General features: G+C 51.4%; 1 protein-coding gene across 22 annotated transcripts; it reads right to left on the bottom strand.

The window, feature by feature from the left end:
• Positions 1-281: 281 nt before the first annotated feature.
• Arhgef40 (Rho guanine nucleotide exchange factor 40) lies at positions 282-19,717 on the bottom strand. 22 transcript variants are annotated; one of them, XM_031360876.1, is made up of 25 exons: positions 17,371-19,527; positions 16,993-17,190; positions 15,130-16,366; positions 14,864-15,031; positions 14,083-14,209; positions 13,390-13,486; positions 13,196-13,276; positions 12,954-13,070; positions 11,933-12,028; positions 11,724-11,839; positions 11,274-11,400; positions 10,147-10,269; positions 9,925-10,068; positions 8,840-9,450; positions 8,486-8,720; positions 8,101-8,187; positions 5,982-6,197; positions 4,628-4,798; positions 3,549-3,726; positions 2,178-2,282; positions 1,811-1,954; positions 1,182-1,324; positions 1,004-1,024; positions 870-916; positions 282-745 (listed from the first exon to the last, which is right to left on the bottom strand). In XM_031360876.1, exons 1-24 carry the CDS (start codon positions 17,371-17,373, stop codon positions 875-877), a joined length of 4,587 nt encoding a protein of 1,528 aa, XP_031216736.1. In that variant the 5' UTR covers positions 17,374-19,527; the 3' UTR covers positions 282-745; positions 870-874. The 22 variants fall into 22 exon arrangements, with proteins under 22 accessions (XP_031216736.1, XP_031216737.1, XP_031216743.1 ...); XM_031360877.1 differs by having other exon boundaries at positions 282-568; XM_031360883.1 differs by lacking the exons at positions 1,004-1,024; positions 17,371-19,527 and adding an exon at positions 19,550-19,717 and having other exon boundaries at positions 282-568; positions 1,182-1,312.
• Between the last annotated feature and the right edge of the window lie 1,055 nt (positions 19,718-20,772).

Here is a 20,772-nt window from a genome sequence, read left to right as displayed (position 1 = left end):
GGTTCTCTTACACTGAGGCCTGAGGACATTTGCTGCATCACGCTGGACCCAACTGACTATCTCAGCCTCAAGAAGTGGGTACAAAATGGAGGAGAAACTTCAGAGTTCATTGAGCGTCCTAGAGCCTGTGAGGGGGAGGCATTCTCCTACACTCACAGACTGTCAGTGTTGGGACAGCTACTTTCTGGCCTTGGTTTTATCTTCTGAGCCCTACTTAGTGGTTAGAGGGAAGTAGTGAACACCTTAATCCAGAGGCCTGTGCTGGCTCCTGGGAGTCACAGTGAGAGTAAATACATTTAATGTAACAATAGTATAATAACAGTAATTACATATAAAGTCTGCAGTGCCCATCCCATCCCCTTCAATGGCTTAGAGCACTTCATTTCCCATGATACCCCAGAATGGGATTCCATTCGACCTGGCAGAGATGAATCTTCTGGGAGAGTAGGGATGAGAATAGCAGTGGGCTGTCAGCAGAGCAGTGTCCGGAGGTGTGCAGTAACACAGCAAGAGGGATATTTCCCTGTCCCCAGGGCATAAAAGCAAGCAAACAGGGCCACTCTGGTTCCTGCGGCAAAAGGCACCAAGCAGGGCTAGACAGCGGTGGCAGGGGACACTCTGGTCCCTGCCCTCCTCTCTGTCCAGGAAGCAGAGGGAGGGAGAGCTTAGGTCCTCCATTACGTCCCATTGGCATCCCAGCCAAAAATGGGCTGGGCTGAGAAGGGGCTGCAGATCTGGATCTTCTCTGGAAGCCGGGAGAGAAGAAGGAGATGAAGGTTGGGAGAAGCAAGAAGCTGACTTCCAAGCAACGGAGGTCAGGAAGGAAGGTCCTTAGAATTGGGGATGTGGGCAAAAGGCCGTTGACTCACCTAGCTCACAGAGGCGTGCTGGGGTCACTCAGGGCTCGGGAATGACTCTGAGGACACAGAAATTGCAGTGTGTTTAGATATGGTCTCTATTGTGTGTCTCTCCCTGCTCCTCAAGATTCTTTTTGACCTCTGACCTTGATGCCTCTCAGCCAGGCCTAGGGGAGAGGAGAAAAGCAGACTGGATAACAAATCCAATCTGAGCATCAGCTGAGAGTTTAATATCTGCTTCCTCTACTCCCTGGTTTGTCAAATGGTCAGAAAACCCCATCCAGACAGAGACCACCTGCTCCCAGGCTGATTGCAGGAACTCACCTGCCGGGAGAGCCCTAAGATCCCTCCACTGGTCAGGGTGGGAGTACTGCTCCCAGGGTTGGGGGGCTGCAGACTGGGGCTGTTTCGTGGTCCTGGGGACACATCTCCAGAAGAGTCAAGTGTTTCTGAGGCTGGAGGGGAAGCTAGGGTGAGAAGAGGTATAAAACCCTTCCATATTACCTTAACCAAGCTCCTCTGGCGAGGAAGAAAAAGCTCCATAGCAACAGGAAGCTGTGAGTCACCATAGCAATCCAGTTGCAAGAGAACACCCCCCTACCAAGAGGCAGGAAATTGTCAGCAGCATCATTAGAGCAACCAGGGAAGAAGCGACAGGAAACTAAGAATTGCCGCGGTGAACCAGGAGGCTACAACAGGAAGCTGAGGCAGTTTCCATAGAAACTCAAGGAGAGCTAGAGAGAAAGGTACAGAAGAAGTGCTTCTTAGCGAAAGGCTGCTGTAAGCATCTCCCTAGCAACCAGACGGAAGGCTCTTTTAGCGATGGGGAAGCTGTATGTAGTTGTCATGGCAACCGGGCTACTTGGCTAGAAGAAGGAATTGCTTTAGCAATAGGCAGCCTGAACATCGCCGTGACCCAGCGGTTGGGGGCCACCCCTTGAGAGGTGCCTCACCCAGGGAAATCTGCTTGACGTCCAGATCCCAGGCCTCCTCCTCGACGCGGGCAGGCAGGGAGCAGGCTCCCGGTGAGAGGCCGGGAAGGGACGGGCCAGCATGCTCAAAGGATGACACGGCTACGGAGGCCCGGGTGCGGGCGGCTGCAGAGAGTGGGGAGTTGGGGTGGTGGGGTGCTGGTGTGGAAAAGTCCTCCTGGCTCCGTGGAACAGCTCACAGAGGGCTTTCCAGGGAGTCCCACATTTTGGGAAGAGATGCCCATTCAGCGCCTCAGTATCCTTCCTGACATCTCCCCATTGTTTTTGTATCAAGATCTGACTTCTGGGAACACCCCTTCCCCCCAACCCCCAGCACCCTGGACCTCACCTCTTCCAGTGAGCAGGGCACTCAGTGTCCGTTCCCCAAGGGCTTTAATGTCCAGGAAAGGTTTATTCCCAATGCCCATGGAAACCATCTGCTGCACTCGGAGTTCTAGGGAACAGAGACCCTGTTTGTTACTTTCTCTTGGCTCCCCTGCCTCAGTGTTAGTACAACCCTCTTCACTCTCCAGTCTCTTTCCCAACTCTTTCTTTTGATGTCTCCCCTTCCTTGACTATCAAGGAATGGACTGTGGTAGTAACCTCTTACCTCTTTTAGACATTCATCTGCTCTCTCCTATTTCATCCTGCCCATTTGGCCTCCTAACCACCTGATTGTGTGTGTGTGTGTGGTTAGAGGATCCATTAGGTGCTGGTTGATCCTCACTTTGCACATAGTTTTACTGCTGACCCTCTTAGTCATTTTGGTGTGCATGCCAGGCTGGCTGTCTAGCTTCTGGAGGAAATTCCTGTCATAGCCTCCCGTCTCTGTGGGACTGATGAGATTACAGATGTTCCTGTTACTTACTACACCTGCAGTACTGCCGACTTTTATGTGGGCTCTGGGGATTTGAACACAGGTCCTCACATTTGCATGACAAGTACTTTTACCGAGTGAGCCCTCTTCCTGGCCCTTGACTTTACACGTAACACTCAGCTTCCCTTTATCATGGACATTAAGAGCAAAAGTTGTGCTTTTGCATGTCTTTATGGTTTATAAAGTGCTTTCCTGCGTACCAACCTACTCAGCCCTTTAAGCTAATGAGAGTACTATGCATTCTTCAGATGCGTAGAGTGGTTCAGAGAATCACAGCAAAAAACCCAAATTGAAACCCAGTAAAGAAAAAGATAATTAGTCCAGGTCACTCAGTAAGCAAGAAGCAACAGTTCTTAGGCTCCAGTCTACTGTATAGTTCTGCACCTCTTTTGTGGAGACATTTGCTTTTGTTCCTTGGAAATTTCTAGCTTTCTCTTTCCTCATAGCTAATTTCTGTCTTAGCAATATCTTTTAAACCAAACTTTGAATCTGCCCCCTCTCTCTGGATTTTAAAGACAGAGTTTCAGCCGGGCAATGGTGGCGTACAATGGTGGCATACACCTTTAATCCCAGCACTTGGGAGGCAGAGGCAGGTGGATTTCTGAGTTTGAGGCCAGCCTGGTCTACAGAGTGAGTTCCAGGCTGGCACTGAACGGAGAGATCCACCTGCTTCTGCTTCCTGAGTGGGATTAAAGGTGTGCGCCACCACTGCCTGGTTGAATCTTTTCTTAAGGCATCTTTTCTACCTCCCGTACAATTTCCCAAGCCATCTCCACATTCTCCAGAAAACCTTGTCCTGTAACTCCGATTCCAAGCAGAATGTCCCTATGACCTGCCCGTTACCCTTGTTGTGGGCTGCCTGTCTCCACAGCAGCTGGGCAATAGAACTTGTCCACTTGAGTTTGGTCTCTGGTGAAGTAGCCTGTAAAGTGTATGCTTCCCGTGTACGCCGTCGCCGAAACCACAGTTCAAAACAGAGTCCACTGTCCCCGATGTTTTCCGTCAGCCCCATGTCAGCCGTCTGAAGAAGGGCAGAAGAGACAGGGTTGTGAGGACAGAGGTGCCCTCATTAGGTGGCACCACGCTGAGAAGTGCTCTGTTTAGCTTGGTCAATGTTCAGCGCACATTTGGTCAATATTTGTCAGATACCAGGCTGGCTACACTGCTGAACAGGCCTAATATACAGATGGGAACGTACGGCTTACACAGAGACATGAAGCGACATTCTCCAGAGTGTAGTATTCGCATGTCTATGCTATTCCACACACAGACCATTTTCTCTGTCCTACCTCGTAAGAGATGAAGCTAATGCAAGGACCGTTGGAAACCTTTTATCATTCCACCTGACCTGCCTGATCCAGGACCCTGGGTTGCTATGGATGTTTATATTTGGCTACATGCCTGAAGCAATGCCTGCCTCTTGAGCTCTATTTAGTTCAGTGAAATTAAGAAGTGTGTGTGTGTGTGTGTGTGTGTGTGTGTGTGTGAGTGTGTGTGGTCTTTTTCCTCATATACCAGGGACCAACTCAAAAGACGTGTATAATTTTTTTTTTTTCTAGACAGGGTTTCTTCGTGTAGCCCTGGCTGTCCTGGAACTCACTCTGTAGACCAGGCTAGCCTCAGACTCAGAGATCTGCTGTCCAAATGCTAGGATTAAAGGCATGCGCCACCCCGCAGATATGTGTGTTCTTAATGGGAAGGTCTTTTCCCATTCTACTTTAAAATGCCTCCTTAGTTTTCTGCATGAAGAACCCAAAAGGGTTCACCAATGGCAGGAATTTCTTTCACCTTCTAACACCCTAAAAGCCATGACTAGAGGCCAAAACCGATTTTAGGCGATGAAGATTCTGAACCTGGTTGAACTTACAGAGCATTCTGAGTCCTCAGGAAGAGCATGGCTCAATATCCCCGACTCGATATACCTTGAAAGCTTGCTTGTAAACGAAGGTCTCGGATCCTCCTTCAGAACCCTTGAACTTGCTGAATAAGAGCAGGTCCTCAAAGAGAAAGACATGGCGAAGGCACTTTTTCCGGCCACAGATGACAGTGAATGGGTCCCGATGCAAGAGCTGTCCCTGTTCCTTTAAATCTATCTGGAGAGAGAAGGAAAGGTCACTCTAGGAAGCCTTGTGTGACGTTATGAGACATAAAGGATTTAGAGGGAAAGGTGTTAGCATCAGGATATCCAAAGCCTGTGGTGATGCATGGGGGGGTCCACAGACCTGTTGCTAGGGCAACAGCCACCATATTCCCAGAATCCATTGGGCTCACCTCCCACCTTTACCTGTGACTGCTACATCACAACCCATACACACACACACACACACACACACACACACACACACACACACACACACGGGAAACATTTCCTCCATCTCTTTCCCTCCTCTCTTTCTGCGCCACTACCTCCCTCTCTCTCTCTCTCAACTAAACCTCTTACACGTGGAACTGTTTGGGCCTAGTGTGCTATGTTCTGACATGACCCGCCGCTCCAACACATCATTTGGTGCCGAAACCCGGGATCGAACCAGGGCCTAATGGACCGGCTGTTGGCATGGTCAGGAAGTCAGGAAGGACCGCTAGACCCTATTCACTGTCTCTCATGCACACATATCTAGCCGCACTGTCTATTCCTACAAAGAGAAAGAGATGCACTGCAGAGTTGGTACCCAGTTGGTTGCCATGGGGAAGTCTGTGCATACTGGAGATGCAGGAAAGAACCAGCAAAGAACATGAGGAGGTCCATCTAGAGCAGCAGTTCTCAACCTTCTAACCATTTGACCCTTAAATACAGTTCCTCATGTGACAATCCCCCCCTCCCAACAATAAGATTATTTTTGTTGTTACTTCCTAACTGTAATTTTGCTACAGTTATATACATCGTAATGTAAATATCTGTGTGGTCTTAGGCAACCCCTGTGAAAGGGTCTTTTGACCTTCCAAAGGGTGAGACCCACAGGTTATAGAGAGAGCTGATATAGAGGGAACTCTGCATCTGGAATCTGGAACAAGATGCGGTCGAGGAAAATATGGTAGGCCAGAGAAGTAGAATAGATAAGAAATAAGAAGAACTGGATGGAACAGAAGAGTGCTGGGCAGATGGAGGGAGAGCAGAGGATGTTGGATAGAACTTGTAATTTATAGATGAGCAACAAAGGGCTAGACAGAGCCTAGGGCCGCTGACCTCAGCTCTGGTTCTATGGTCACCAGCCCACACTTTCTAAGGCTACAGAGTTACACAGTTTGGGCAAGCAGAAGTGACGCCCAGCACCTTACCTCACAGCCTCGAACAGCTTCCACAGCGAGCAGATCTCTGCCTCGGGCCTCTTGTTCCTGGAGCAACTGTATAGCAGCCTTGAGGGCCTGGCGTTCAGAGCTTAGCTCAGGCCCAGCTTCCCTTAGGAGCTCCTCCAGGAGCTGTCCATACCGAGCCAGCTGTTCCAGTGGCTGCTGCAGGGCCCGGGACAAGCAAGGGCTGCTCTCCATGGAACCCTAGGGTGAAACCATAGCAGGGGATGAGAAGAGGGGTTGGGGGTGGTAGGAGCCAAAGTCTGAGGACAAGAATGTGAGAGGCCGGGTACAGGCTTTGGGAAACAGAGGACCAAATACTCTTAAAGGTAAAGAAAGAGGCCTGCAAGACTCAGTGGGTAAAGGTGCTTTCTAGTAAGCCTGACAACCTGAGTTTCACTCCCAGGATCCACATTTCGGAAAGAATTGACTCATGAAGGTTGTTCTCTGACCTCCACATGGGCATCACAATGCATATGCATATATATATATGTATATATATATGTATGTGTATACATATACATATGTATATATATACATATATGTATGTGTCTGTGCACGTGCATGCATGTGCGCACATGTATATACACAAATGCTCCAATAATAAAAATTAAAAAAAAAGTTTTTTCCTTTTCCCTTTTTCTTTTTTTTTTAAGTAAAGAGAAAAAAAAGTAGAGGTGAGTAAGATAGCTCAGAACCTAAAGGAACTTGCCACCAAGCTTGGGAATTAAGTTCCATCCCTAGAACCCAGGTGGTGGAAAGAGAACCAACCCCTGTGGCTTCCCCACACATGACCTGCAGCTGTCCTGTGCTGGAGGAGAACCCAGCTCATAGCAACAGAAGCCCTCTGGCTTTTACAGCCATTTTCACATCTTTTCATATGAAATCCTTTGATTCTTTTTGTTTGTTTGTTTGTTTTGGTTTGGTTTGGTTTTTTTTTGAGACAGGGTTTCTCTGTATAGCCCTGGCTGGAACTCACTCTGTAGACCAGGCTGGCTTCGAATTCAGAAATCTGCCTGCCTCTGCCTCCCAAGTGCTGGGATTAAAGGCGTGCACCACCACCGACTGGCCTTTTGATTCTTTTTTTTTTTTTTTTTAAAGATTTATTTATTTATTATATGTAAGTACACTGTAGCTGTCTTCAGACACACCAGAAGAGGGCACCAGATCTCATTACGGGTGGTTGTGAGCCACCATGTGGTTGCTGGGATTTGAACTCATGACCTTCCGAAGAGCAGTCGGTGCTCTTCCCCAGTGAGCCATCTCACCAGCCCGGCCTTTTGATTCTTATGTTCCCAGTTAGACACAGTGCCTACTGTCCTTGCTTATCACCTCTAGACACAAACAGGCCTAGGGGCTGAAGAGATGGCTCAGCAGTTAAGCGCACTTACTGCTCTTGCAGAAGACCTGGTTCAGTTCCCAGCACCCACACAGTGTCTCACAAGTATCTATAACTCCAGTCTCAGGTGATCTGATATCCTCTTCTGGTCTCCTTGTGCCCTCAGCTCAGTCATAACACACACACATACATACATACCTGCAGGCGAATAGTCACACACATAAAATATAAATAAATAAATCTTAAAACAGAGCAAGCAAGCATAAAAATAAACTAACCAACCAATCAACAAACAACAAACAAAACAAAACAAACAAAAACCAGAGGCCCAAAGAATCAAGGGTTCTGCCCAGATTCCTTCCAGTGGGGGATCTGGGTAAGAGCCCAGTCTCTTCTGTGTCTCCGTGTTATGCTAGGAAACCCTCTTGGTTCCAGACAGCAGTCAGGAGGTTCCCAGAGATTGCTGGAGAATGCTCCTGGGTACATCCAGGAAAGATTGCTTTCCCTGAGAGTTCAAGGTGGGGTGCATTTCTTAGGTCTTCTCGGTCCTTTCTCCTAAAAACATTTTCTTATTCTACTCACTTTGTGTGTGTGCTCGAGTATGTGTGGGTGTGCAGTCAGTTAGAAGACAACTAACTGTCAGGAGTTCTCTCATTTTAGTGGGTTGCTTCTGGGATGGAACTCAATTGTTGGTCTTGGTGGCAAGTGTCCTTATCTTCTAAGCCATTCTGTCAATCCACTTTTCTAAGAGTCGATGGGAAAGCTTACCTTGACTGAGGGGGCGAGAGCAGCCAGACCACTCTCCAGTTTATGCCTGTGCTTCACAAACTGTGCATAGAGGTTGAACTGGTCCCCCTGTGCCGGTAAGGAAGAGATAGTGAGTGACCCTGGCTGGTGAGAGAGTGAGTGACCCATCCCCACTAACCAAGGAGGGATAAGCAGAAGGCACTCCGCCTGCCAAGGATTATGAAGGCTCTTTGAAGAGACAGTGACGTCCACACAACACTTGAGGACAAGGGACACAAGGACCAAGGTGAGGTACAGGGCCCGCCCTCGGGACTTCACAAGTGGGAGAAGGTAGGGGGCAGCAGCAGTCGCAGGATGGTGGATAGGGCAGGACATGGGAAAGACTTGGAAGTGGTGGATTGCTCACATGGCGAAGGAAGCAGGCCCCAATGCGCAGAGGGTGGGCGGTGCAGCCCTGAAGCTCTTGTAGAAAGTGTGTCCCATGGAAGCTGCGAAGCCTCTCTCGGACACTCAAGGCTGCAGCCCAGGTGCATCGAAGCTCAGGAGTTAGCTCAGGCCCAGGCGGTGGCACTGGCTCATTCAGGGTAGTTACGTATTCCTGCTCACAGGCAATCAGTTCAGACACTAGACGCTGCTGGGCACTGTGGGTACAACCAGAATAGCAGAGGTGTCACTCTGGCATGGGAAGGAGTCACTAACCCCAACAGTATAATGTCCATTCAGCTTGCTTATTAGACACAATTGGCCTGAACTCTCTCACCTGATGCTTCGTTTGCGTTCCATTCGAGGAGTACCTATTCCCCAGGGTCCATCTGGCCCTCCAGCCCGGCCCAATAGCACGTGTTCTCGGGGTGAACATGTCCTGTCTACCACTTCAGTACTGGTGACCTCCAGTCCTCGGATCAGCACAGCTCTTGGGGGTCTTCCATTTGCTTCTGGAGCTAGCTCAAGGCCTTCTTCCTCATAATCCTCCCCGCATGGGGTCAGAGAGCAATGTGATGGGGCTGCCCGTGGCCCAGGGCTGCTGGGAATCAGCAGGGAACTGAGACTGGATGAAGGACTATGGGCTCCGTGCTGGACCCCTGCGCTGCTGGCACTGTCTGCCCGACGTCGTCGGTGGCTTCTAGGACTGGCCTCCTCTCCCAGCTGCTGCTGAATCCTTCTTTCCAGCTCCTGGCAGCGTGCCCGACATCGGCCCCACTCTCGAAGGGCTGAGGGGCTGCCCAAGTCCAGGGCCAGGGCTCGCATCTCTTGGAAGGTGCCTGCACTGGGCTCTGGGGCCCTCCGCAGGGCCAGGGCTGCCAGCACAGCTTCACGACCAGGCCCAGCTCCTGCCAGGCGAGCAGAGCCCTCATCTACCCATTCGTGTGCCTACAAAAGCAGAACAGGTTGGAGTTAGAGAAAAAGGGTGAGGATACACACCACTCCCAATCACATATCTGATTCCCAATGGCTCCCCGGAGAGAATAACTAAGCCTTTTCACTGAGCTTCAACTAACTTCCACAGCAGATGTGTGCAGATGTGTGACGTCTACAGAGGACCTTTCTGAGGGCTCAAGTCATTCGGCCAACTTTTTTTTTTTTTTAAGACTTATTTTTGTGAATACAGTGTTCTGCCTGCATGTATGCCTGCAGCCCAGAAGAGGGCACTAGAACTCACTATAGATAGTTATGAGCCACCATGTGGTTGCTGGGAATTGAACTCGGTACCTCTGGAAGAGCAAACAGTGCTCTTAACCGCTGAACCATCATCTCTCCAGCCCCAAGGTATCACTCTTAACAACTGCCTGACCAGTTGCTCCAGGCTGAAGAGAGAAAATCAGCTCAGAAAGGTGCTGTACTCACCTGCTGGAAGAAACGCTGTAGCCGTAGGGCCCGATGGAGGCCACTCTCAACCTGCTCCAGCCGTTGTTCAAAGATATCTAGAACTTTCTGGGAGGTGATGTCCTCCTCCAGAGCCAAAGCTTCCCGGGCTTGGACGAGGCGCTCCTGGAGAAAGGGGTCTGTGCTCGGACTTGAGTTTTTCCCCCAGTGACACCTCCACCCCCAACTCCTCTCTGTTCTTACCTGTACTTCAGTGCTAAAAGCCCTGAATCGAAGTTCTGTCTCTTGCAAGACTGACAGTGAGTTTCCAGGCACGGCGAAGCTAGCCAGCTGCTCTTCCCCTGGGCCAGACAGCCACTGCAACACCTGAGACAGAGTAGAAGTCTATGAGGATGGGGGAGTCTGTGTGGTGGCCAGGCTAAGATCCACTCAACCTCCAAAGTACAGAACCTTGGTTATCTTTGTCTCACTGGTGCTGTGGGATTGATAACAATGAATGATAACTGTTCCCACAGGATTAAATGAGAAACTGGGTATGTCATCTTTGGTAACATGCCATACGGAGCAGAGTTGGCAGGAGGCACAGGTTAGTGTGCCAGGGCAAGGCCAGGATGAGGAGACAGATAAACGGCTACGAATGAGAGGCAGGAGGATGAAAGTTACTTGGATAACAGGACCGAGAGGAATTCCACAGCCACTGAGTCCTGTTGAGTAGTGGGCAGGAGAGCTAGGCACCAAGCCTGAAGGACTGCCCAGGAGGTGGTCTGTGTGTGTGTGTGTGTGTGTGTGTGTGTGTGTGTGTACCCAGCTCTTCTTTCTTATGTAGAGCTGGATGGAATCTCTTACTTGTTCTGAAACGTTTGACTAATTTTTTCCTCTGAAGAAAGTCTGGAAGCTGGGGTGGAGCGACTGGAAAATGAGAAGTCTCAGTATGTTCCTAAAGACTGGTGCCAGCAATAGCCACTTCAGAGTCCTGTGCTGAATTCACTCCTCATCCTGCCCACCTGTGTGTTGTACTAACTGTGTAAGAATGGGCTACTCGGCAGCAGCGTCTCATGCCTGGCAGAGCTAGACCTCAAAGCTAAGCACTTTAAACTCCAAATTCTGTTCTTAAAACATGTTTTTAAATGGGTGCAGACAGCTAATCAATACAGACAGCCCCTGATAGAACAGCAGAAGCTGACAGGCAACTTATTGGAACACAGAGCTCTAGCTCCCCTTTAAAAGCAACGACTTTGAGATGACCTTTCTCACTCTAGGAGAGGGAGGAGAAAAGCTGGAAGGATTTGTCCATGCTTAGTATCAACAGAGATGCTAATAAGGAGAGGCTCGGCTCCCAGGCTAAGCAAGGGTAATGGGGGTCTCCTCACCTGCTGGACTTGGCGCAGGCGTTGGCGTTGTTCCTGCTGCTGAACTCGTAGGTTGGACAGACGCACAAGTTGGTGAATGGCCTCATCTACTTCCTGGTATAGCACAGCTGGGCCTGGGCCCTCTAGCCTGGAGAAAGAGAGGCGATATTGAGTCTCTGCCCTGGTCAGTTCTATCTTTGTCCCCTTAGGAATGCAAACATCAGAGGTGTCTTGGCTCTGGGAATCAGACTTGTACTGTCACCTCCCTTGCTGAGTCAGCCTGGCTGAAATATTTAGCATCTCTCATCCTCCACGTCCTCATTTGTAATCATAACTAGCACACGGGGATGTTATGGATGTTATGAGTGTAAAGGCACCGTATCTTGTCCAGATAAATGTAGAGTAAGGATTATCTGTCGCTTAAGGTTTAAGACGGTTCTCTGCTGTCTCCCTCCCACTTGCCTCTCTTACTTGCTGCTATGGGTGGAGCGCAGGCGCATCAGGATGGCTCCGCCGTTCCTCTGTAGTGCTGTCAGCCGAGGATCCGCCAGCACCTTTTGCAGGGGCTCAGGCATTCCCACGGTCTCCTTGCGACAATGAAACATTTTGAGGTCCACTAGAGAGTGCCCACCCCAGTCCCATCCCTTTTACATCTGCCATTATTCCACGTCACTCCGTACCTCTTCTTTGGGTTCTGCTGTTCCCTCTAGCTCCTCAATGGCCTGCCGTACGGAGGTCAGCACACCTTGGCACAAGGTGCACAGCCTTGCCACTTCCTGAAACCCGCAGAGAGAGAGAGAGTTAAGGGAGAGAGTTTAGGATAAGAAATATGCTGGGTGTGGTGGTACAGGCCTTTAATCCTAGCAGTCAGGTGGATCTCTGTGAATTTGATGCTAGCCTGGTCTGAACTCACAAGTAGCTCACAACTTCGTGTAACTCCAGATTCAGGGGTTCTGATGCCTCTGGCCTCTAAGGACACCACACATGGCATTCACTCACATAGACATACAGACATATATATATATGTGTGTGTGTGTGTGTGTGTGTGTGTGTGTGTGTACACATATATATATATATACATATGTGTGTGTGTGTGTGCATGCTTAAAAAGAAAATAAATCTTTAAAAAAGTTTACAAAGAATTTAAAAATCTGGGTGGTGGCTAGAAAGATGGTTCACAGCTTAAGAGCCCTTGTTGTAACCGGGTGGTAGTGGCACATGGCTTTAATTGCAACGCTCAGGAGGCAGAGGCAGGTAGATCTTTGTGAGTCCAAGGCCAGCCTGCTCTACAGAACTAGTTCTAGGAGACAGCCAGGTCTACACAGAGAAACCCTGTCTGAAAAGAAGAAGGAGGAGGAGATGGGTAGAGCACTTGTTGCTCTTGCAGAGAACTGGGGTTCAGTTCCCAGCCCCACATGTTGTTGGCTTACAACCTTCTGTGTAGTTCCAGGGGATCTGATGCCCTCTTCTGACTTCCAGGGCAACAGACATACATACAACAAAAGAATTTAACAACCTTCTCCCATCTTCCCAATGGCCAACAACATTTGTTCACAGTTCACGAGTCAGAACTATCTTCTGAACTGAATGGACTGCATCCTTCCCAGCTCCACGGTTGTGTTTGTGTCTGTCTTTTCTCCTGGAGTATCCTTAGCTGGGTCTTTTCTACTTCCCAGGACCCTAGGTGCTGAAAGAGTTTACCTGATGTATCTCTGCCCAGTGGTTGGGGGAGAGGTCCCTGTGACCTCCTAAGTCCCACTGTAGCTCCTCTGGCTTGGCCACTCTTTTCATATCCTTCTCTGACAGCAACTCAGCTCCCTGTAGACATAAGAAAACAGGAATTTTCTGCACAGGCCCCTGGTGATTCAGATCAATCCGGGAGATCAACAAGCCTTCCCTCCCCTCTCCATTACTAATGGGGAACTATGTGGGAGTCAACCAACCTGAAATTCACAGACTTCAGCTGGAGGGTCTTCATGAATGAGGATCACCAGCCGCTGAATGAGTGGAGGCTCGCCCGAGTCCTAAAGGCAAAGAAGAATATCCCTACACTTTGGGCAACTGAATGACCTGGAATGGCTGCCCCTGGGAAAAAGGGAGGATCTAGGGGACAAGCCTGTCTCAAGTAGTTGATTACCTGAAGCTGACTCAAGGCAGGAAGAAGTGCTGGAGGCAGTGGGGGTGCTTTGCGAAGGTCCAGGAGGATGGTCAGCCCCAATAATTGCAGATCAGGCCTGTAGAGGCAAGGATAGCCAAAGGCGTGTGTGTCGTGTGTGTGTGTGTGTGTGTGTGTGTGTGTGTGTGTGAGTGTTGGGTAGACAGGGTGTTGAGTAAACAGCAAAGACAGACCAAAGAAGAATACAGACCTTCTGGTTTAGCACTAACAGTCTTAGGAAGCTAGTGCTACCATATTTGGGGAGCAATGAGCAAATGGTCGATGTCTGGCTCATGTGCCCAACAGGCAACCTAACAATCAAGAACCTACAGAGTTGACATGGCTATTGGTCAGAGGGCTAGAACTCTATGTGCTATAATGGTATAAATTCAAGGCTATAGCATTTGTCAATAGGTACTCAGTGTACACAAAGCATTTTTTGGACAAATAGATCTGTGTACTGATAATTTGGGTGCTGTCAGAAAGCCCAGAGAGAGTCAGCAGGGTTGACTTTGAAGATCATGAAAGATTTCCTAAAAGTCAGAATTGAAAGGTCAAGGTCAATGGCTTGAAAATCTGAGGGTTGAAATAGTAGGCCAGTGTCCTGGGAAGGGAAGCAGGTTCTCCCCCACTCTGCACATTAATGCCCAGGGGACTGAAGTCTGGGATGCCCACCTAAGCAGCGAGTGGAGGTAACGAAGAGCAGTGCTCAGTGTCTCTTGGGAGGGTGAGGGCTCCTCAGGAAGGCACGGAGGTGGAGGTGTGATCGTCAGCAGAGCTCTCCCAGTCTGATCTACCCCTCCTGAAGACAGAAAGTGGCCAGGCTGTCCTGGCTGGGGTCAATCTTTGACTACCCCCCTTCCACCTTCCCTCTCTCCCAAGTCCACTTCAACTGCTTCACTTTCCCCAAACCCCTTCCCACCTACCCTGTATGTGTGTTTGTGAGTGCATGCACATGTATACACATATATGGAGGCCAGAGGTCAATGTAAGGTGTCTTTCTCAATCATTCTCCCGCAACTCCCTTTTTGGTTTTTGTTTTGTTTTGTTTTTCCAAGGCAGGATTTTACTGTGTAGCTTTGGCTGTCTTGGAACTCACTTTGTAGACTAGGCTGTTCTCAAACTCAGAGATCTGCCTGTCTCTACTTCCTGAGTGCTGGGATTAAAGGTGTTCACTCCCCCCCCCCCCAACCTTTTTTTTTTTTTTAAAGGCATGGTCTTTCACTGGATCCGGAGAAGCTCTGGTTCAGCCAGACTAGCCGGCCAATGAGTACGGGACATCCATCCACCTGTCTCAGCCTGCCCTTTCTTTCCAGTACTGGGGTTACACATCCATGCTATGCCCAGCTCTTACGTGGATGCTAGGGATCTGAACTCAGTCCTTGCGCTCGCAAAGCAGGCACTTTGCCGACTGAGCCATCTCCCCAGCCCCTTTTATTCACGGATGCCCACTGACCAGTCAGAACGAAGAATCCAGATGCCATCAAGTCCCAAGCTACAACTGGGTCATCCAAAACAGAAACTGGGGGAGTTTCTTCCGGGAGGCTGTCTCCTTTTACGTCCTGCACAGTCTCCAGGGGCTGTGCTGAGGGCTCAGATGGGAACCACTCTGGACCTGCGGATCCTGTGCAGACAGATGCAGAGTTACTCTGTTCCATTTCCAGTCTCCATCCCAAGTCTCCCTTGGCCCAGCCTTGCCCCTGGACCTCATTGCCATCTCACCTGCGGTACACTCCGGGGTCAACTCCTCTTTCTCACTCTCTCTGATCCCCTCTTCTGGAGGCTCACAGTCTTCTGGGGGTGCAGGCTCCTTTCCGTCTGCTGGCTTGAGTTCCTCTTTTGATTCAGACTCTGGCTTCCCAGAATCCTCTTTCTCCTTAAGCAGGCTGCGTTCTGCAGGTTCCTGTTCACTGGGTGAGGGCAGACTGACAAGGACTTCCTGCTGTCTGGTCTCTTCTTTGTCCCTGGGGTTGAGTGGGGCACTCTCCCCTCCCCGGCTTCCAGCACCTCTGCCCGCAGCTCGCTTCTTTCTTCTGTTTCCTTTGCCGGCTCTTCGAGGGGTTCCAGGTGGTCCTTCAGCCCCGTGGCCCACTCCTCCCACAGCCTCCCCTGACAGGAGGCAGGATTCAGAGGCTTCCCCCAGAGCCTCTGCCGGGGGCTCAGGTGCTTGGAGAACTGCGGCATCTGGGTCTGCCTCAGCCCCTGAAGGGGAGTCAGAAGAGGCTCCAGTGCTACTGCCCTCACCAGGCGGGCGTGCCCCATCCTGATCCCGAGACCCCAGGCCTTTCTGATTCATCCACGCCCTGTGTCTCCGGTGCCGGCCCTTCCCTCCAGTGCTCTTACGTGCCGGTACTGTGCGGGTCCGGGAGAGGCCTGAGGCCTCAGCGTCTATGGGGCTTCCCCTCACAGGCAGTGTCACCTCCAACAACTCCACATATTCACCCTCTGGACCTTCTGCAGGGGCATTGTGTCCGTCCCCAGGACTCCGGGTACCAAGTACTTCCTCGGGGAGTGGAGAGCTAGGAAGGCCTGGAGGTCCAGAGGGCAGTTCTGGAGGCAATGTGCTTGGCTGATGTCCCACCATGAGGCCCTCTTTGTGCACAAATCTTGGGCAGACAAGCTCAGCCCAGGGCAGCCGCTGAATTCCGGAGGGTGCAGACAGAAGGCAGGTGCTGAGGCGCCCTGTCGGCCGGTCCTTGTTAATGCCTTGTAGCCACTCAGGTGTGAATAGGTAGGCCCAGGCTTCACTGGGCACTGGGAGCTCCTGTACCCGCCCACCTCCCGGGGCCAGGCATTTCAGTGTCAGCCGGGGTGCCTGGGCTGCTGAAGGCACGACCTGTAGGTAGAAGTCTCCAGGGCGCAGCAGCTGCCAGGGTAGGGCTGCGAGCTGCACTACCACCTGCTCATGCAAGCAGAGTGGCCAGCCCTCGTGGAAGAAGAGGAATCCACTATACTGGGCCTGGAGAGAGAAGTAAGAGGCCTCTGCTGAAGAAACCAGCAGGAGGGGACCGTGAGAATAATTCCACACTAGTTAGGACTAGCCTTACATCTGGTGGGCTAAAACCCTAAGGGGACACAGGGAAGGAGGTCATGTGCCAGAAGAAAGACCCAGAACTGTTGTTGCTTGGGTGGAAGAAGCTTTTCTGGAAAGCTAGTAGTCTATGTGGGAAGGTAAGGACCCAGTCATCACAGAAATCTGCTCAAACCTATGTCACTACCTTGGAGGAATCAAAGACAGTTACGCTAGTCTTTATATCATCAGAAACAGAGAATCTTTTTCTGAATCGAGTCTGAGTCTGAGGGAGCTTTTTCTTTCTTTCTTTTTCTTTTTTAGATATCCACGAGGAGGCACTATTTGAAACTTGTTCTGGAAAAGTCAGGGTCTCTTAGGGGGAGTCAATATTTGTTAAGAGTCAATATTAAAGGAAAATGAATGCCCCTGCATATTGTTAGTATTTGAGTAGTCACAGTCATGGGAGGTCAGCAAATGAGACCTAAGGGCTCCTGTGGAGAACTGTATTGGGAAGACTGTGTCTCTAAGTGGGAGGAGATTAGCCTGGCAGAAAAGGGTTGACGGCCACTCACACAGGCTTCCTGCTGGACCTTGGCAAGCAGGTGTTTAGCAGGTACCAGGAAGTCCAGCGTGTACCTCAGCGCATCCTCCTGGTACGTCCTCTCCACCACCTGGAACACCTGGCCCAACAGGGTTGGGGCTGTGGCTTCAAAGGGCGGGTACAAGGCAGCAAGCGTGCTCTGCACACAGTCCTCCACTGGTTCAGGCTCCTGGTAGAGACAATACCAAGCTATAGACACCTAGATGTTATAAGCATGGCTCCTTGGGAGGTGGCCAGTCTGAAGATAGCTATGTCTCCTATCATATGTGCACAGTGAGTAATCAGAAAATGCTGGCTGAATGAGCCAAGGAATAGGAGGGGCCTGGCCAGTCAGCACACACAGGCTTACCATAGCTTCAGTTTAAGCTTTGAGACCTTGGCTTTGGTGATCCAGGGAGAATTTGTTATAAATGACTCTGGTCAGGACTGTTCCAGGCACTTGTGAATTGAGGTGATTGCACCTCAGGAGAAAAGAGACAGGCGAGGTCACTGGACCCATCTGATGCTTAAGAATTCTGGTGTCCGGGGTGGGGTATGGGGTTTCTACACAGCCATCTTGCCAATGGATTCTTCCGAGTTCATCTTCCAGATACCTTTATTGTAAGTGGAGGTATGCCCACTGCATCCTAGAGATAGTTGGTTGATAGGTGGGAAGAAAGAAGACGAGAAGACTGTGGCTATCTCAGGTCTTTATAGCATCCCTTTCTTCAATTCCCAGAACCTGTGGGATTGGCCACAATGAACTGGGTGGAGCCATTTGAAAGAAGATAAAGACGTACCCAAAATTCTTGGAGAAGAGAGAAGGTGGTCTGATGCTATGTATTCCAGTTAGTTTTTTTTTTTTCTAACCCAGAGGGTTCTCTCTGATAACCTGTCTCAAAGACTAAGCCCTGTCCCATTCTGACCACCTCCCTAAGTGGGCTTCCTTTCTTCACCTCGCTGCCTAAACAACAGCTCTGGGGTCCACTTCTTTGCAAGTCCATATCTCTCTCAAGATGGCTTTTTTAGTTCCTTTTATCAGATGTCTTTGTTGTAAATGAGGAAAGTATTCTGCAGTATTCATCTCCACTTCTCTTTACCCACTGCAGACGGTCCTGTTTCCACCCCAAGACAAAAATTACTTATTTTACTCTGAAATCTCTCCAGCCAGGGTTGCCTAATCCCGGCTGTTTGGGAAGATTAGAGCATTCAGACACCCCAGAGACTAGCATTCTGTGTTATCAGAGCACAAACTTGGCTCCAAGTTGTGGGCGAGCAGACAGACCCTCAGTGTTCTCAGGACTGTGTACGTGGGTGGCAAGAAGGGTAGGGGTGAGGTTGAGTGGGCCCGAGCTCTGAAGTTAGGATCCGGGGAGCTACTGCTTGAGCAGCGAAGCAGCTGCAACCCATTAGGGGCGGTGAGCTCATGGCTGAACAAGAGTCGCAGCCACAGGAAACGGCCTCGGCAGGAGGGGAGGAGGGGTCTGGAGCAGGCGGTGGTGGGCAGGAGCCCAAGACACCAGGCCTCTCTGGTCGGCTGGGACCAAAAGACGAGCGAGACTGAGTCAGCTCTTACTGGCCTAGTTCCTGTCTTGCTCCAACCCTTTGAGCAGGGTGATGCTTCCCAGGCTCTCCGTAGACATTGCCCTGGCAGAGCCTCTCTCCCTCCTCCACTCTGCAATGAGCATTATAGGCTGCACCCGCCTGGGCAGTGGGCGCCCTCGCCGTAGTACTTCAGAGTACTTCTGGCCGGAAAGTTCCCGGCTTAGTGTTCACTCCCGTTGACCTGGGCTTCTGGTACCCTGACTTGCTGCTCTCGGAGCCTCTGCTTGGTGCACAGTATTCCGTCCAGCTCCCTCCCTGCAGCGGTAGTGCTCCGAGGCAGGCTTTAGTTCCCTGCAGCTGCGTAAGCCTTGGGGAACTTTGCCCCCCCAAAACTATGGTTTTGGCTCTGGTAACATCGCGCCCATTGGTACTGCGGAACACCCCCTACCCACCCTCAAACAGCCCCCTTTCTGTGAGGGAATTTCCCTTTGGACATGCCCTTTGGCCCTGGCCCAGCCACAGCTGTGGCTAGTCCCTCAGGGCCGGATGGGTGGGCCCATCTCACCGGGTTTGGGGACAGGGATGGAAAATGGTGGTTCCTGGCAGGTCAGTTCTCATGACCCAGGACAGTGCCCTTTCCAGGGCTGCCGCCAGACCAACTCGCAGAGGGTCTCCAGGAGTGAAAAGCTGGGAGAGCGAGGGGGAGGGAAAACTCAGCAAAAGAGGACTGGGCAGGACCGAGAACACCGGGGGTGGGAAGTGTGCAAAGACCATCGAAGGATGGGGAGGTGGCACAGAAGAAAGAAAGGGGTCACGGCAGTACTCGGTGGGGACCGAGCAGGCTGCAGGACGGCAGCTCGAAGAAAAGAAGGGGGGGGATGGGAGGGTGGAGAGTCTCCGAGGCGCTGAGCAGCGCTAGGCGGGCACAGGAGGCACGGGGCTGGGGGCCCGGAGCGGGCTGCACGAAGGCCGAAGGGGACACCGGGGTGCTTGGCGGGACTCACCATGGCTCGGCGTCGGGAGGTGTCCCACTCTCGGGCGGGCGGGCGGGCGGGCGGGGCGGGTGAGCCACCGCCTCCCTCCGGGCGCTCAGTCTCGCCGGGTCTAGCTGCAGGACAGCTCGCGCGGCGACCGCGGCTCTCCCCGCTCGCTTCGGAGCCCAGGCCGCGGGGGCCCCGCCAGGGAGGGCCGAGACGGCCGCCTGCACCGCCCCGCCCAGCCCGGGACCCCAGCCGAGACGCACCCCCAACCCTGGCCACAAGCCTCGCCTCCACTCCCCTAGCTGTCTACTGCCAGCCCGCCCCGCCCCCTCCGAGAACCGCCCAGCTGAGGACGCCCCGATCTTCCCGCGTCTTCTTCGCTCTGCGGGATCAGTTCAGCCTCAGCTCGGGACCCTGCAGGGGACCCGCCTAGGTCCCAGGTTGCCCGGCGGCCAAAAGCCTTTTTCCATCTCTAGGGTCCATGACACTTCTCCGGTCCGTGGCCGGGCTTGGCAAGGTCCTGGGGCCCAGAGCTACCCACAAGCTTTGGTTCCCTTTAGGTAGAGCTGAAGGCCGGGAAATTAGGGTATTCCCCCAAGCCTTGGGCGTTTGCCCGCCCTTCTTCCCCTTCCACCTTCTTGGGTCTTAAGGCTCCAGGCGACTACAATGGGCTCCTGTGTGCAGCCTGGGGAGAGCGGGGGGGATGGGGGGAATTACGAAGTAAAGGGTTGGCGTGGGGGGTATGTGTCATGGCTGAGAGGCCGGGGCCCCGGGATCAGGAGCCCTCTGTAGGGTCTGGAGACGTTTGCGGAGTTGCTTCACGTTGCCTTTTGCCCTTTTCTCTACCTTATACCCCTGTTGCTCTTCTGATAGAGGAGGGGAGGCAGCAGTTCCCGGATTTAGACCCCACGCTTTGGTACTGATGCCAGATCTTTCCTTCTTGTCGTAGGGCGACAGTGGCCCATATGCTAGGGCTCTTGGCAGTGACTATTATCTTACACTTCAGACAAAAGGGGCTAGGTTTCTTTCTTTCTTTCTTTCTTTCTTTCTTTCTTTCTTTCTTTCTTCCTTTCTTCCTTTCTTCCTTCCTTCCTCTCTTTCTTTCTTTCTTTCTTTCTTTCTTTCTTTCTTTCTTTCTTTCTTCTTTCTTTCTTTCTTTCTTCCTTTTTACCCCTCACCCCTTTTGCCCCACCGACAAACTGCTGCGTACCGCTTCTACGTGGAAAACGAAGGCCGGGTGGGGTTTC

Source organism: Mastomys coucha, unplaced genomic scaffold, assembly GCF_008632895.1.
Source record: "Mastomys coucha isolate ucsf_1 unplaced genomic scaffold, UCSF_Mcou_1 pScaffold9, whole genome shotgun sequence".
NCBI lineage: Eukaryota > Metazoa > Chordata > Mammalia > Rodentia > Muridae > Mastomys > Mastomys coucha.
This window is presented reverse-complemented; position numbering and strand designations above follow the sequence as displayed.